Source organism: Rhipicephalus microplus, chromosome 3 (assembly GCF_043290135.1).
Source record: "Rhipicephalus microplus isolate Deutch F79 chromosome 3, USDA_Rmic, whole genome shotgun sequence".
NCBI classification, from domain to species: domain Eukaryota; kingdom Metazoa; phylum Arthropoda; class Arachnida; order Ixodida; family Ixodidae; genus Rhipicephalus; species Rhipicephalus microplus.
Window position 1 is genome coordinate 227639925 of NC_134702.1, and position 16604 is coordinate 227656528.

General features: G+C 47.6%; 1 protein-coding gene across 8 annotated transcripts in view; it reads left to right on the plus strand.

Annotated features, from left to right (window-relative positions):
* The window catches only part of LOC142804149 (caspase-2-like), a 161672-nt gene that overhangs the window by 70202 nt on the left and 74866 nt on the right, over positions 1-16604 (plus strand). For all 8 annotated transcript variants that reach the window (XM_075890761.1, XM_075890762.1, XM_075890756.1 and 5 more), the window contains one exon: positions 2622-2844. In XM_075890761.1, coding sequence (XP_075746876.1) covers positions 2622-2844 — 223 coding nt within the window. The remainder of the gene's footprint in view (positions 1-2621; positions 2845-16604) is intronic.

The following is a 16604-nucleotide window of genomic DNA, read 5'->3' on the forward strand; positions in this document are numbered from 1 at the left end:
CAGGAACTCAGAGTCTCGCTTGATTACAGGTACTCGGCTCTTAGTGAGGAAACCAACCTTAGCGTAGAAACAATGAATGATAATCCAACAAGTATCATTACGGAGTGTGTAGTATAACTTGGAGGCAGGGTAGTTAGACACGACACTTGCAAGCTTTCCAAGAAAATGAAGAATCTCAAGAAGCCTCAAATCATGAAAGTCTCAAGTACAACAAACAAAATAGAACTAGCAGAGCTTCCGAAGTTGATTAATAGGTGTAAGGTATCCAATGTAAGAAGGTATAACATGGAGAAAATTGAACACGCTCTGAAAAACGGAGGAAGCGTCAAAGCAGTGAAGAGGAAACTTGGGATAGGCAAAAATTGGATATATGCACTAAGGGACAAAGAAAGCAAAAAAAAAAAAAATCACTGCATTTCAAGCTGCTTGAAGATAATTATGGGGTGAAGCTTTCGGAGGTGATTATTGTGATTAAAGTTGAGATAGTACTGAGGCTGATTGTGGTTGTGATACTTATATATTTTTTTTATTCAAAGAGATAGTCCTGAGACCGATTGTGATATAGCGGTGATTCTTCTTTAGGCTGATATGAGGTTCCGAGTTCGGGGTTACGTTTTGACTTCATAATGACAACTATTGTCTCTGGTGTAGAATTTTCTTGTCGGTATTGCCGCCTTGCGTCCGCTTCAAGTTGTCTCAACTGCGCGTCAGCTTGGCGTTTTTCCCACTTAGCCTTTGCTTCCTTAGCTCTAGTCTGTGTTGTAAAACTTTGTTGTCGCTGTCGCCGCTTTGCATCCGCTTCCTTCTCTTTTGTCTCTGCGGTAGCTTCCCGTCTACGGGGACGCTGATACTCAGCACGTCGCACTTTCCTGCGTTCGTCTTCGTCCATATGAGAGAAGAGAATGTGTGGTATGGAACCGGGTTATATATATATATATATATATATATATATATATATATATATATATATATATATATATATATATGTAGCATTGACAGCAGCACCTTCACATTTACAATTAACCACAACTCCCTCTGTTGCATATAAGTTGAAAGTTACATGCAAAACGGTTACCATCAACGCCCTCTGTTGCTTGTAAGTTGAAGGTTACATGAAAAATGGTTCAGAAATGTCAGACAGGTGTAGATGTGTTACGGACAGACGGGAGACGGCGGACATCGTGAGGTCTTAAGGAGCTTCGCCCCTAATAGCTACCAATATGGAAAGGATAGTTGAAATAGCGGAGGAGTTTTACAGAGATCTGTACAGTAGCCAAGAGAACCACGACCTTAATACTATGAGAACTAGCAGTAACCCAGATGACATGCCACCAGTAATGATTGAAAAAGTCAGAAGAGCTTTGGAAAGCATGCAAAGAGGCAAAGCTGCTGGTGAGGATCGGGCAACATCAGATCTGCTGAAAGAGGGAGGACAGATTGTGCTAGAAAAACTAGCCACCCTGTTTACGAGGTGTCTCCTGACGGGAAAAATACCAGAGTCTTGGAAGAATGCTAACATCGTCTTAATACATAGGAAAGGAGATCACAAGGACTTGAAGAATTACAGGCCGATCAGCTTGCTCTCTGTAGTATACAAGCTAACTACAAAGATAATTGCTAACACAGTAAAGAAAACATTAGAATTCGATCAACCAAAGGAACAAGCAGGAGTTCGTACAGGCTACACAACAATCAACCACATTCATACTGTCAATCAGGTAATAGAGAAATGCGCAAAATATAAGAAGGCGTTAGATTCAGAAGGCGTTTTATTCAGTAGAAATATCAGCAGTCATGCAGACACTGCCGAATCAGGGCGTCGATGAAGCATGTATAGACATCCTGGAAGAAATATACAAAAAATGACTGCTTCTGTGTCAGTAACCTAGCTACGTTGTAGAACTGCTGTGGAAACGTCATGTCGTCTTGCGCGAGCACATGGCGACAAGCTCAGTGTTGTGATTTTATAAACTCTTGAAGGCTCGGCCTTTCATCTGACGCAGAAAAATTACAAGTTATAGCTTTAGTATCAGTACCACTTTAAGAGACGGGAAGATAGCGTAATGCGTCGGGAAACTAATGGGTGTTAATCACATCATAGTTGAAGTCAATAAGAAATGAACATGTGCAGGGAATGTAGTTTCGTAGACAGGATAACTGCTGGCCATTAAGGATAACTGATTATATTCAACCGGAAGGCAAATGTGTGAAGGGGTAATGCTGTGGTCAGATGAGATTATGAGGTTCGCAGGTGCCATGTGATAGTAGCAAACACAAAACAAGCTGTATTGGTAATATGGGAGTGGCCCTAGCGCCTAAGTTGGGAGTAGTCGAGCTGAGGAGTTCTTCCCACTGATGCCAATTCATTTGATGTTGAGCCACGTAAAAAACCTGAAAAATCTATGATATCACAAGCTCAGTTGATAGCTCCATCCTTGCACAACTAGAGCTAGCTGACCTCATTTTTTTGTAGTGCGAAACCCTATGCTCTGGCCCATCTCTGCACTATTCACTAATCGCTGCATAAATGCTTAGCTAGATGCTTGAGCAATGTCATGAGTGCAAAATGTTCTGCTTTACAACTCTGGGCAAACTCTTGTTGTCAATCGTTCTTTTTCAAGGCGATGAAAAAGACGCTACAGGATGCAGCCAAGCTAAGCGAGCATAAAGTGGCCGATTGCCTCGTCATTGTCCTGATGTCACATGGTGGGCAGGACATCATCTATGGCGTGGATTTCGAGACGATCCGCTTGGACGATGAGGTCTTCTCCCTGTTTGACAACGAAAGTTGCCCAGCTCTTCTAGGAAAGCCCAAGTTGTTTTTCATCCAGGCATGTCGAGAAAGTAAGTGGTGTTTTCTTTTTCTGAACAGAAATTAAACAGGGCAGGTTGGTGACGATTTATAGCAGGTATAACCGAAACAGCTCAAAATGAACATCGACTAAGAAAGAGTGACTGTCCCACCCGGCCACTGAAAACCTGTTGCTTATATGTTAGTGGTTACTATGAAAAAAGGAACCATCTTCTGAAACCTCACCTTCGTCTTTCTCTGTGCACTTCCATCACACTGTGCTGGTGCCACCGTTTGCTGCCGCCTCCTTAAAGTGGCATGTTTAAAGAAGGTGAACAGTGGCTGGTGGGGTGGTTTCATAATCTTCGCTCATTGTGTACTTGCACACTACAAAACGTTTACACATGTGCCATTCGTGAATCCTGCTGTGGTGCATGAATACTTCAAAAGCAAGTACAAAACAAGCGCGACATGCCATGCACTGATAGAAAAGCAAACAGACAAAGAATGGTGGGATGTAGAGGTTAAGGAGCGACCTCAAAAAGATTGACACAGTACAAAAAAAAAAAAAATGAGACTAGGGCAAGACTAGTCCTGTCAATTGACAGGACTGCACCGGATGAAAGGGGAGGTGAATTTATTTCGCGGCAGAAACATGGAAATTTTGGCAACTGTAGATGTGGGTGCATAAATTGTGCGATTGCGCTCATTAAGCAAGTAAATATAGTACGATATTGCCGGTGGCAGCTTGGCGCTCTCTTCCTAAGCAATTGAATTTTCCCTTCAAGTACAGGGTACTATCAACAAAGCCTAAATATATTTATTTTATTACAGTAAATATACTCTTCCCAAAAACATTCCAAAGCATGTGAAATACTGTCCAGTATGCACTCAGGAAAAAGTAGACCTATTAGGTTGCCTCACGTGTGTCTCAGGTGGCAGAATGTTTTCAAACACCAGAGACCGTAAGAGCATTTTTTATTTAGTGCCCACAGATCTGAACGAGATCATTGATTTGGAGGTGGTACAACATTGATTTTGAGTGTAAAGTGTTCGTGCAATATCTCAACTGTCATAGTAATGCCATCGGGCACACTCAGTCACTATTTCGTCTGAAACATTGAAGCTCCCCATGCATATAGAAACATGTGTGGTGGTGGTAAATTCTGCTGTGATGTCCATAAATATACAGAAGTCACATGCTTTAGAAAGTATCGGTAGTGTTCCTGAGAAAGATGAAGCAGCTGTCGTCTTAAAGTGCTCTATTGTCACCCAGTGCAAGTTTCTTTGAAACGAAATTTATGCCATATACTGAGGGAATTATGACTGTGGGAATCGATACAATGCGAAACTTCAATGAAAGTAGGAGACAAAACTGTACCTTACAGTGAGACGGTCATAGTGCTTTCTAGTGATAATTATGTCCTGTATGGCTCGCATGACCATGTCACAAATACGACACCTTGCGTAGTGCAAAGTTGTATTAAGTTGCGTATACCAGAGATATATATTCTGGCAGTGCATAATCCTTGAAACACTTTTTCCGTCTCCACATTGGAGGCGGCGACGTAGACAGAAACCATTTCATCTGTAAAAACGCTGCACACACTTTATTCATCATTTGTGCACAAAAGCTCACCACTGCCTACATTCGTCTCAACATCGTAAATAACAAGATAGTATAACATTCATATTTATCAAGGACAGAAGAGAGAGAGAGAAATAAGCATTCCTTCGAAAGAGCGTTCCGAGCGATGCCCGTCTTCACCCTAAGATGGGAGGGTTCCTAAGTCCAGGAACACTCTGGCTTCGACTGCCCTGTTAGCCCTGGCGACGAGTTGACGCTGGTCATCCAGGTCCTCGAAGACGAGCTTGGCCTACCACGTTTCGATTAGGTGGTCGCCGTTCGTTCTTGGTGCTTGGTATCGCTTCGGTTGCATGCCGTGCTTTGCATTGCACTGTCATTCCAGGAGCAAGTGTGCCAGGAGACTGTATATCTAAATAGCTTGCGACATTCTATATGGAATATCCAAGACATCCACAGCACCAGTGCATTGTCATCTATATATTATCACACAACTAGATACTTGTGAAAGAACTAAACTATTATAGACCCATCCATACTTCGCGTGCATAAACTTTTAGTCAACATGGAATATTCTCTGAAAAGCACTTGAGTGCACTTAAAGCAGCAAGAAATCTGGCAACAGGAAGGGTATACTACGCTAATGTATATCACAGCTAGTTGACCAGTTTGGTGTGAAATTGGCCAAGTACTAGTCACTTTTTGAAATGTCATAGAATGTTAAAAGGCATGAAGTTGATTACAATCAAAAGGCATGAAGTTGATTACAGATCCAGTAGTCTCGGCATTTTGATAGCATGCGGGAATTACTATTTTTTCCGAGGCACTAGGCTACTTTGTAAGTACAGATACTACATACTTCTCTGCATGATGCGGTACTGGGCTCTGGCACTAACTTTGCACCTGTGTGTGTGTGTGTGAACCAGTGGGTGGGTGTGCAGACTTCAATCACTTCTCTCTTGCGCATGCGCAAATGCGGACACTATCGGGCATTACAGGAACGCAAAACGTTGTGCCAGCGTACATGCAAATTCTGTCATGGAAGTACTGCATGCTGTCTGTGTGCCAATATTCACCAGAGCATAAACTATTTGGATTGACGCTTAGTAGTTGGTGAAATAGCCAAGTGTCACGAACGGCCATTTTTGGCGACCCTGCGTCACGGCAATTAACGGGCGCCGTATTCCCCCACTGACCGTGGGAACAGCGGGCGCATGAAAGAGAGCCGAGAAGTGCAGAATGGGGTGCTCCTCTTCGAACATCGCCGCCGACGTTTGATCCTTTGAAACTGCGGTGGCGTCTGCAGGGTCGTGGAAGGCCGCGATGTACCCCGAACAAGGATTAGGCTACGGGATGCACCAGCTGAGAGCCAAACAGTCTGACTGTTCCCACGGGGAAAATCGTGGGAAAACCTCTGGTGGCCAAGCCGTATGACAACACCCCAACAGGTTGTCACTCTCGCTAGTTGAGGGCCCTCTCCTAATTAAAAAGGGGTGGGGTCAATATATTTTTTGGGGCGGAGTTTCCATCAATGAAACGCGCATGATTGGACCCATGTAGAGGCACGGCCGGGCTAGAGAGCAATCGGCGCGCTTTCATACGGCCTTCGCAAGAAGCCTAGTTCCTGCCTGCGGCCGCTGCTAGGAGCTGGCGCTGCGGGCCAACCCTGCGGACGCGCTCGTCTACCACTCCGCGCGCGGGCGAGCTATGCGCGGCCTCTGCTCTTCTTTTTTTTATTTTTCACTACAATCACCGCTACTGGCGTACGCAGAAGGGGGGTTAAAGGGGGCCGGGTAGGAAGAACCAAACGAAGACTGCGTGCCCATCCCCGAATAATGGTTTCTGATCTTCGGCTTATTATTTGTGTCGCACGCTACGCACCAGCCCACGGCCGGGCTAGAGAGCGGCGCCGCGCGCGCTACAGCGCGCGCCGCTTTCTCTCTAGCCCGGCCGTGACCAGCCATACGTGACTTCGATGTATGTTCTCAAAGCGACGATGAGCCATTTTGCAATTACTCTGAAGAAATTAATGAAATAATTACAAAATTCGACAGAACGTGGGATCGCCCGAAATTTTTAGTGTATCGTGAATAAATTACAAGCTTTGGCTTTTTTCTGTTGTGTGGTTTAATTTTTGTGTACTTTTTTGGTCTTTCACGCTGCCCTCCCTGCCCCCCCCCTCCCCCTTTTTTGAACTGAAATTCTAAGTACTCCGCTATCGTGGGCGCCCGCCATCGGGTGCAACAAACAGAATTGCTGCAAAATTTTGCTCTCAGCGCAGCGTGATTGATTCGCCTTGGCTAGTTTCAATGTTTCGGTTTCATATGCAGGTTGAAGTACTTAGCGGCGTACTCTAATTTTCATAGGTTACGACTTAAAACTTGCAGAGCGTTAGTTAGAAATCTTTAAAAACGCATGCCGAAGAAAAAGCATCGGGGATAAACTGTGAACTGAAAGGCACCAGGCAAACTGGAAACGAGTTTATTAGTTTATTATATGGAAACGAGTTCGAGCACCAGAAAAATCATCTTCGGCGTGACAGAACAGTCTTGCACAAATTAAACGTTGTTCGAGCTGGAGAAGCTTCACAGTCGGAAGTGCTTCCTCGACGGCTTATGTGTATAGTTCATGTGCTTTTCATTGTCGTCGGTGACTCGAGTGGAGTGATTCACTAAAAGGATCCTGAAGAATTTGTCAGCAATCAAACTTGCTGACCGTCTTCCGTGACTATTGTCAACACTTTCGGGGCAGTTCAGCAGAGGTACGTCCTCAAGATGCGGTCCTACGAGCAGCTGTAGAACTTCGAGAACATGCGTGCGTGGCAGGTGTTTTGCTATTTTCTCGAAGAATGTGACGATCCCGTTTAAAAGTGCAAGGAACTCTGGCCTCGGGTAGGCAAGGCCGCTTCTGTCCTGGCCTCTCAAAAACGCGTACAGTGGCTGATCTTTGTCGCTTGTAGTGAGGAGCATGGCGCAAGATTCGCACCCGAAGTCCGTGATCAGTTTCGCGATGTAACCGCCGACGTAGGCCAAACCAGAGCATGTCACAGACAGTGGGGGAGTGGAAGTACATTCCCTAAGCTCTTTCAGGTTGTCAGAGAACGTCACCGGCAGGCTACTGACCAACCTGTCAACATCAGTGTCGCACGTCACGGCTTCAGGTGGCCTTGCGAACTTGGATTTTACAATTTGGTCCAAGGCAGCCGTCACAGCCCGGGCGTAGAGCATGTCGTTTCCACCGCACATGTACTTGACTCTGCCGAATACTGCTTCTATGGGGTCGCTGTTTAGCTTCCTTGTTAGCACGTAGTTGATGCCTTGGGTTAGGAGGTATTGAGTTGTTTCCACTGTTGACTTTGTAGTGAAAAGCAGGGCCTCAAACGTTTCGTCGGTGAAAGCGCCCTTCCCAGAGGCGACTGAGCTTGCTTGTACTTTCTTTACATAGCACGTGAAGTCATTTTCTAGCCACAATAGCCGGCCATCGTCCTCGTCTGCAATGGGGGCCTTCTGCCCCGTTCCCCCGAAAGAGGTGTCGTGCATATCAAACCAATCTTTCATTGTCCTCATGAAGTGCACGGTGGAACTTGCTCGCCTAAATGCGGAGAGTGCAGGGTCATTGCGGGAGTTTTCTTCGAGGTGTTCGAGTGCTGCACAAACCTGTGGGGAGAAGATCTGAACCGCACGAAGTACTTTCATCTTCTCCAGGTTTGTAGGGTAGACGTGCTTCCTCGTCAAATTCCTGGCAAGCTTGATTGTCATATTCTTCTGGTACTCGTACAGCTCTTGTACGAAGGTGCCACTAATCACACCTGAGCCATCCGTAAGCTGTCGCACCAGGAACTGGTTGCCCACATTCTTCAGGACGTGGCAAGGATCGAAGCTGAGCAGAATGATGCGACTGTCATCGTGTGGGTGCCTCACGACTGTTTGCAGAGAGCCACTCCCCAAGTGTTTAAACAAGGTGACGTGGGCTGAGTAATTGTCAGTCATAATGGGGGTCACAACGAAGCCACACAATTCCACCGCAGCGATCACCTCTTTTGTCCACGTGAACAGGTCCCTGCCGCTCAGCTGTTTTGTGAAGTAATACGAACAGGGAATTTTGTACTTGCTTGACAGGCCTTGCAATACAAAGCACAAAACTCTGTTCGCGAGCACTTCCTTCGAGCTGCTGGGCGTATCACCGCCGGGCTTGTCTTTAAGGCCAAACACAGCGTCGGCCTTCCTGTCATAGATGCACTTGGGTCTGATGCTTGTTTCATCGATTATCAAGGAGGCCATATGCTGCTTGCTGCTCAGCATCGACGCCTCGGAAACGAGCCTCTCCTTCATCGCGGCGCTCATTCTGGATGTCGTCGGGGATGGACCCATGTACCTCTGTAGAGTACACTTTGCAGGCAAGGTTAAAAGGCCCGACGTGCGAGCGTAGTCATATCCTTTCGCCGAAATGAAACGCCATATTACGCACTCTCGAATGAACTCTTCAGGGTAACTGTCATGCTTTTTCCCGTACCTTCCGATCTGACGTAGAAGGAAAACGGCCTTTTTTTCCCCTCGCTCAGCGTCTGCCACAATTTCCTCAAGTGCACCCAAGTGCCTGTATGCACGGTACGCCTCGCTTGCCTTTTGTTCAGCTCTCAGCAGAGACAGAGACTTCTGACTTTGAGAACGGTGATAGGCCACTTGAGAACGCAGTCTTCCAACCATAAAAAGGTACTGACTTGCTCGCTGCGCATCATTGTTAGTGGTCTGGGTGGAAACATTTGCAGACGGCTTGTCGAAACTCTCCGGAGCATCCAAACCCGCAGGTAGTTCCTCTTGCTCTGCCTTCCGCTTAGTTGGTTTGCGAGGGGGCAAAGATTGTCTTACGACTGGTTCTTTCCGGGGCTTCTTCGCACTTGGCGCCAAGTATGCGGGATAATCTTCAAAGACAGTTGGCACGGCTCCGGGAAGCAGCTTTCTTATCCTGCAGTCAGGAGCGTAATCGATCTGACGGAAGTGCCTGCTGCATACGACAGTCGACGGCGACCTGTCGTTTATGACGAGGTTCTGCCTTGAAATGTTCCGCTGCCATTTTGAGCACAGTTCTTGATCCACAGGGAACTGGTGGAACGAAACCCCCGGCGTTTTCCCGGCACGTGATTTGCAGTACGGGACACACAGTACACCATCACAGCACCGGTCGAAGCATATACACTGAGTTCACTTTACTATGTTGAACAACATGCAGCGCAGTGCGATGAATTTCTGAAAACTCACGCCTTCAGCCTCTCTCAGACCGAAGAAAAGTAAGACGATGTGAGTGCGGTTAAATCACAGAAGCACAAACACTGCGAAAACAGCCCGCACGTGCGTCGAAAGCAGCCTGCAAATGCAAGCACGCAAGCAGCGCAAGTGCCAGGCAAGGGCTGGCTCGCGTAGCCCCCGTGCGGAGACCGGCGAAACTGTACGTCGAGACTCCTCCCTTTTGTTCTCGCCGCCGCTGCGGAGGCCGTATGAAAGCGCGCGCGCCGCTCGCTCTCTAGCCCGGCCGTGGTAGAGGCCTCTTGTCCCCAAGGAAGAGAGCGAGGAGACACGAGGGGGATTTAAGCGCAGGATTTTGCCCTGCTAGGCAGACTAGTCGCTGACCAACATGGTGTAGAAACAGATCAACAAGTATCTCTTCTAGAAGTTTTTAGTGTGGCTCTGTATCGGCTGGCCACCTAAATCTAGCCGTTTGTCTAGTTGTGATGCGATATTAACGTCTGGAACATAGACATTGGGACTTCGCCTCGAGTTAGCTCAACCTGCCCGAAGTCACCTGCAAGCACTAGCCTCCTGGAGCCACCAGCGTTGCAACACCACCGACATCGCAGTCGTGCCAGAACTCTCTTCGACTTCTCGCATCCAATCGTCGGGGACGCAACGCTGCCGATCATCACACGTATGCCTTCACCTGTTTATATCTTCAAACTTTCTCCTCTGTCGTTCTATTGTTGTTAGTTTGTGTAGTTTGTAATAGTTCTCTCTTGTAAGCTGATTTATTGTTTTTTATATATTTTTTTAGTTGTATCAAGTGTTGATGTATTTTGTTAGTTTTATTGAAGTGTTCTACTAGATCCCGTGTGCTGCAATATCACTAGAGTAAAGTTTGTTTTGTTTTCTCACGTCTCTGATCTCTTCACTGTCTCTGCTTGCGTACGGAACGAACTAACCTGCTGTCATTCCCGTCGCCGTCTTCGCGCTGGCGACGCTAGAGTGGCAGCTTGTAACAAAACTGGCGTCTGCGACAGGACGTTTTGTACAAGAGTAAGACAGTGAGGGGTGAACGTGAACCGTGCGGACTGCCTGGTAATAGAGCCGCACAGTTGAAGCGATTGCATCCTGCATATGATTGCGCTGTTTTTATAGTGGCATTATAGTGACAGTTGCAGTATGGAGTGTATGGATTTTGATAAGTGGATCGCGCACGGTAAACAGTTAGGCCTCGAGGGCGCCGAACTGAGACAATGGGTTAAGGAGCAGCTGGAACAGGCGCAGGCGTTAGCCAGAGAAGAGCGGGCACTGGCCCGGGAGGAAAAGAAAAAAGAAAGGGAGAGAGAACGCAAAGAAAAGGAGAGAGAACACGAAGAAAAGGAGAGAGAGAGCGCAAAGAAAAGGAGAGAGAACGCGAAGAAAGAGAGAAAGAACGAGAAGCGGCAAGGGAAGCGGTTAGGGAAGCTAGAGAACGGGAAGTGCAGTTACTCCAATTAAAGATTCGCCTCAGTGAGAGTAGCAGTGTGAGCCGATCCAGCAGTGAGCACGGCGATGCCGGGGAGGAGGGGAGTTTGAGAATACATGCAGGTAGACTGCTCGTCACCTTTGACGAAGGAAGGGACGATTTAGATGCGTTTATACGCCGGTTTGAGAGCATCGCCAGAGGGCAAAAGTGGCCTGAAAGCCAATGGGCGATGGCGCTTTCGACATGTCTTACAGGAGAGGCGCTAAGTGTTTATGGCAGGCTACCACCTACAGATGCAGCAGACTACACCAAGGTTAAAACCTCCCTCCTCAAGCGCTTTCGCTTCACGGCGAATGGGTTCCGAGACAAGTTTAATAAGGAGAGTCCAGTAGGGGGTGAAACAGCAACACAGTACACGGCTCGCTTAAGACATTACTTCGATAGATGGGTTGAGCTGTCCAAAACTGAGACAGAATTCGAGTCCCTCCGCGCATTGTTAATTAGAAAGAGGTTTTTGCATGGATGTGGTTTGAACCTGGCATTATATTTGAAAGAAAGGAGGGCGGAATCCCTGGGAGACATGCTTGAGCTAGCAGACCAGTTTTTGGAATCTCAGGGTGGAGCAAGTCTAGCGAAAACAAAGAAAGATAGTTCCATAACGGACGACAAGGAGAAATACGAGAAAGAAGGCAACAGCTATGCACCGCTACCACGGCGCTATATTTGCAATCGTGGGAATCACCCGCCGCACTTGTGTCGCAACAGACCTGCCGCTATAGTAGCCATCGTCTGGTTCAAGTGTGGGAAAAAAGGACATAGGGCAAACGACTGCCGGTCAGGAGCAAATAACTCACTTCAGGCGCCCTGCCTCTACTCACCAAGGGAAACGCGTGAGGATCCCATATGCGACGGGTATATCGAGCTTAGGAATGGCGAAAAAGTCTCCGTCGTCAACGCCGTAAGGGTGACACCGCCGAAAAATCTGGCCGAGAACTTACCAGTGGCCACAGGGACCCTCCGAGGCACAGTCATATCAGTGTTGCAGGATACGGGGTGGAACACAGTAATCGTGCGGAGGAAGTTGGTGAAGGAAGATGAGCTGACAGGTACAAGCAGACTCGTCTACTCGGTTGACGGAACAGCGAGGATGCTGCCCGAACCAGGGATTGAGCTTGACACCCCCTACTTTACTGGCAATCTGACAGCACTATGCCTGCAAGATCCACTGTATGACCTCATTCTGGGCAATATCGATGGGGTAAGACCTCCTAATGATCCCTGAAAGAAGACTGAAAAACCTGTCTCAACAAAGGAGTTGAGGGAAGAGCCTGTAGCAGCAGGTATCACCCGTTCCCAAGCACATGCACAGCCGGAAAAATTTGCCAAGCTTCGTACACCTAAGACCACGGCGGGATTGCCGGGATATAACTATGGCTGCGAGCAGAGGGGAGATGCGACACTCAAACAGTGTTTTGAGAAGATCGGCAGGAAGCAAACTTGCCGAAATGAGAAGGGAAGCGTCGTGTATAAACAAGAACAGGGAGTGCTGTACCAACAGTACACAGAGGCCAATGGACGGCTTGTACGCCAATTAGTCGTTCCGCACTGCCACTGGGAAGCTAAAAAACAGCACATGATGGTATAATGGCAGGACACTTGGGCAAGCAGAAAACCAAGGACCGGATCTCGGAGGAGTTCTTTTGGCCAGGCATCACAGCTGACATAAAAAGGTTCGTCGCCTCATGTGACATTTGTCAGCGCACCATACCAAAGGGCCGTGTACCACATATTCCACTAGGGAGGGCACCCATAATCGACACCCTGTTCAAGCAAGTGGCGATCGATATAGTGGGACCGATTCACCCGCCCTCAAAGCATGGGAACTGATACATTTTGACTTTGATGGATTATGCCGCCCGGTATCCAGACGCAGTGGCGCTCCCAAGTATCGAAACTGAGCGAGTGGCTGAAGCCCTGGTCGAGATGTTCTCCCGATTTGGCGTCCCCCGCGAGGTACTGAGCGACCGTGGCACGAACTTCACGTCGGACCTGATGAAGGAAGTAGCGCGGCTTCTTTCCGTGCGCCAGCTCGACACTGCCCCATATCACCCCATGGCGAATGGCTTGGTGGAAAAATTCAACGGCACCTTAAAATTAATGTTGAAGCGCATGTGCACCGAAAAACCGAGAGATTGGGACCGCTACCTGGCACCTCTCCTTTTTGCCTATAGGGAGGTTCCGCAGGCCAGTATGGGGTTTTCACCCTTCAAGCTTCTCTACGGCCGCCATGTGAGAGGACCCTTGGCGATACTGAAGGAGCTGTGGACGAACGCCGACTTGACTGAAGAAGCTAAGACGATGTACCAGCATGTCTTCGACCTTCGGAACCGTTTGGAGGAAACGGGCCGCCTGGCACACGAGGAGTTGGAAAAAGCCGAAGCACGATACACGAAGCTGTACAATCTAAAGGCGAAGGAGCGGAGTTTCAACACCGGAGACAAGGTACTGATTTTACTTCCCACAGACACGAACAAGCTGCTGCTGCAATGGAAGGGCCCTTTTGAAGTCTGGGAAAAGAAAGGTGAAGCTGACTACTCGTAGACACGGCTGGCGGCAGAAAAATCTTCCACGCCAACTTACTGAAAAGATACGAGTAGGGGGATAGCCCCTCCACCAAGGTGTGCAACGTGACATTTGGTGTTGTGGAATCGAGCGAGGACGAGAATATTCCAACCCCTGACTGGCTGAAAGTAGAAGGGGAAGAAGACGTGAAGCTCTCCGACAAACTGGATGCTCAGCAGATCGGACAGCCGCAAAGAATTATCAGGGAACATGCTCGTATTTTCTCGAATGTCCCGGGCAAAACTGACTGGGTCCACTGCAACCTCGAATTCACCACGAGTAACCTCGTCCACGTGAAACAATACCCTCTTCCCTTTGCAATGCGGGAACGTGTAGAGAAAGAGGTGCGGGAGAGGGAAAAGCTCGGCATCATTGAGAAATCAGAGTCACCTTATAATTCGCCAGTCATTTTGGTAAAGAAACCCGACGGTACAAATCGACTGTGTACCGATTTTCGACGCCTGAACAAAGTTCTGGTCCGAACCTACGACAAGAACTCCGAACCTACGACAAGAACTGACACGGTGTTTGCTACAGTGGGAAGGAAGAAGTATTTCTCGAAGCTCGACTTCGTGAAGGGCTATTGGCAGATCCCGCTGACTGAAGAGTCCAAAGCAAAGACAGCCTTCTCGACGACATCGGGACTATATCAGTTCCGCTTCATGCCATTCGGCATCAAGACAGCGCCTGCTGTATTTGCTAACTTGATGCGGAAGGTTGCGGAAGGTATACCCGATGTGGACCATTACTACGATGATGTTCTGGTAGCCACTGAGACATGGGAAGAGCACCTGAGGTCTCTGGGACTGCTTTTTGAGCGTATACAGAGGGCCGGGTTTACAGTGCGCCCCAGTAAATGCGAACTTGGTGTGGAACAAATCGATTTCTTGGGACACCGAGTTGGCAGGGGCACATTGCAACCGCTGGGGAAAACACTCGACAAAATCGAAGCTGCACCACGTCCTTCAACCAAGCGACAAGTGCGCGCCTTCCTTGGTTTGACCGGGTACTATCGAGAATTTATCCCGAATTACGCAGAAGTCAGCGCTGCCCTTACAGATTTAACCCGGAAGGGCGAAGCTAACTCGGTGAGATGGACAGCACCCCACGAGGAGGCTTTTCAAAGTCTCAAACAACATGTCTCTGCGGAGCCGATACTACGGCTACCAAATTTGCACCAATCATTCGTACTTCAAATGGACGCATCGGACACAAGTCTCGAAGCCGTGCTCATGCAGGCCCACGAAGGCAAGCTCCACCCCACAGCTTATGCCAGCCGAAAGCTGCTTTCACGGGAGGCTTCCTATAGTACCATCGAACGCGAATGTCTCGCATTGGTATGGGGAATTCAGAAATTCTCCATGTACTTATATGGAGTACATTTTTGTGTCCAGACAGACCACTAGCCTCTGAGTTATATCCAACGGGCAAAACAGCTGAACGCTCGAGTACTTCGATGGAGTTTACTACTCCAAGAGTACCAGTTCATCATTATGCATATTAAGAGTAGCAAAAACATGGGAGCCGATTACTTAAGCCAGATATAGTTCTTGAGGTCTATGAGCATGTTATTTTTTTTTCCTTTCGTCGTTTGTTTTCTGTTTGTATGTGCATATTTCATTGTACAAGAAGTGTATTTTGAGTTATTTTCTTTTTGCTTGGTGCATTGGTTGTTTTTACATGTAATGCACATTGAAGGATTTCACTACAGTAGAGGAGTGCACCTGTTCCGTTTTGTTTCGTAGTATACATTCGTGCAGTGTATTCTGTATTGATGGCTGCCGTACACGGCTATTTCTTTTTCTTGTTTGTATGGCGCATTGATATTGTTGCGTGTAGCTGAAGCTGACACCCTAACAATTGTTTTTTTCCTTTTGTTGTTACTTTGATGCACTCTGCCTATTTATGTTGTGTACGAGAGAGACAGTCCTCATGTCTCCCTTGTTGGTGGTGTTTTGTTCCTTGTTGTCGAAAAATTCCCCTCGTGTGAGCAAATGTTATGAATAACATTCTGAAAGTGGGGGGCAATAGTTTTGTTACAAGCTGCCACTTTAGCCTCGCCAGCGGGAAGTCGGCGACGGGAATGACAGCAAGTTAGTTCGTTCCGTACGCAAGCAGAGACAGGGAAGAGATCAGAGACGTGAGAAAACAAAACAAACTTTACTCTAGTGATATTGCAGCACACGGGATCTAGTACAACACTTCAATACAACTAACAAAATACATCAACACTTGATACAACTAAAAAATATATAAAAACAAAAAATCAGCTTACGAGAGAGAACTATTACAAACTACACAAACTAACAACAATAGAACGACGGAGGAGAAAGTTCGAAGATATAAACAGGTGAAGGCATATGTGTGATGACCGGCAGCGTTGCGTCTCCGAAGATCGGATGCGAGAAGTCGAAGAGAGTTCTGGCACGACTGCGATGTCGGCGGTGTTGCAACGCTGGTGGCTCCGGGAGGCTAGTGCTTGCAGGTTGCAGGTAACTTCGGGCAGGTTGAGCTAACACGAGGCGAAGTCCTAATGTCTACGTTCCAGACGTTAATATCGCGTCACAACTAGAGGAACGGCTAGGTTTAGGTGGCCAGCCGATACAGAGCCACACTAAAAACTTCTAGAAGAGATACTTGTTGATCTGTTTCTACACCATGTTGGTCATCGACTAGTCTGCCTAGCAGGGCAAAATCCTGCGCTTAAATCCCCCTCGTGTCTCCTCGCTCTCTCCTTTGGGGACAAGAGGCCTCTACATGGGTCCAATCATGCGCGTTTCATTCCAAAAAGTATATTGACCCCACCCCTTTTTAACCAGGATAGGGCCCTCAACTAGCGAGAGTGACAACCTGTTGGGGTGTTGTCATACGGCTTGGCCACCAGAGGTTTTCTCACGATTTTCCCCG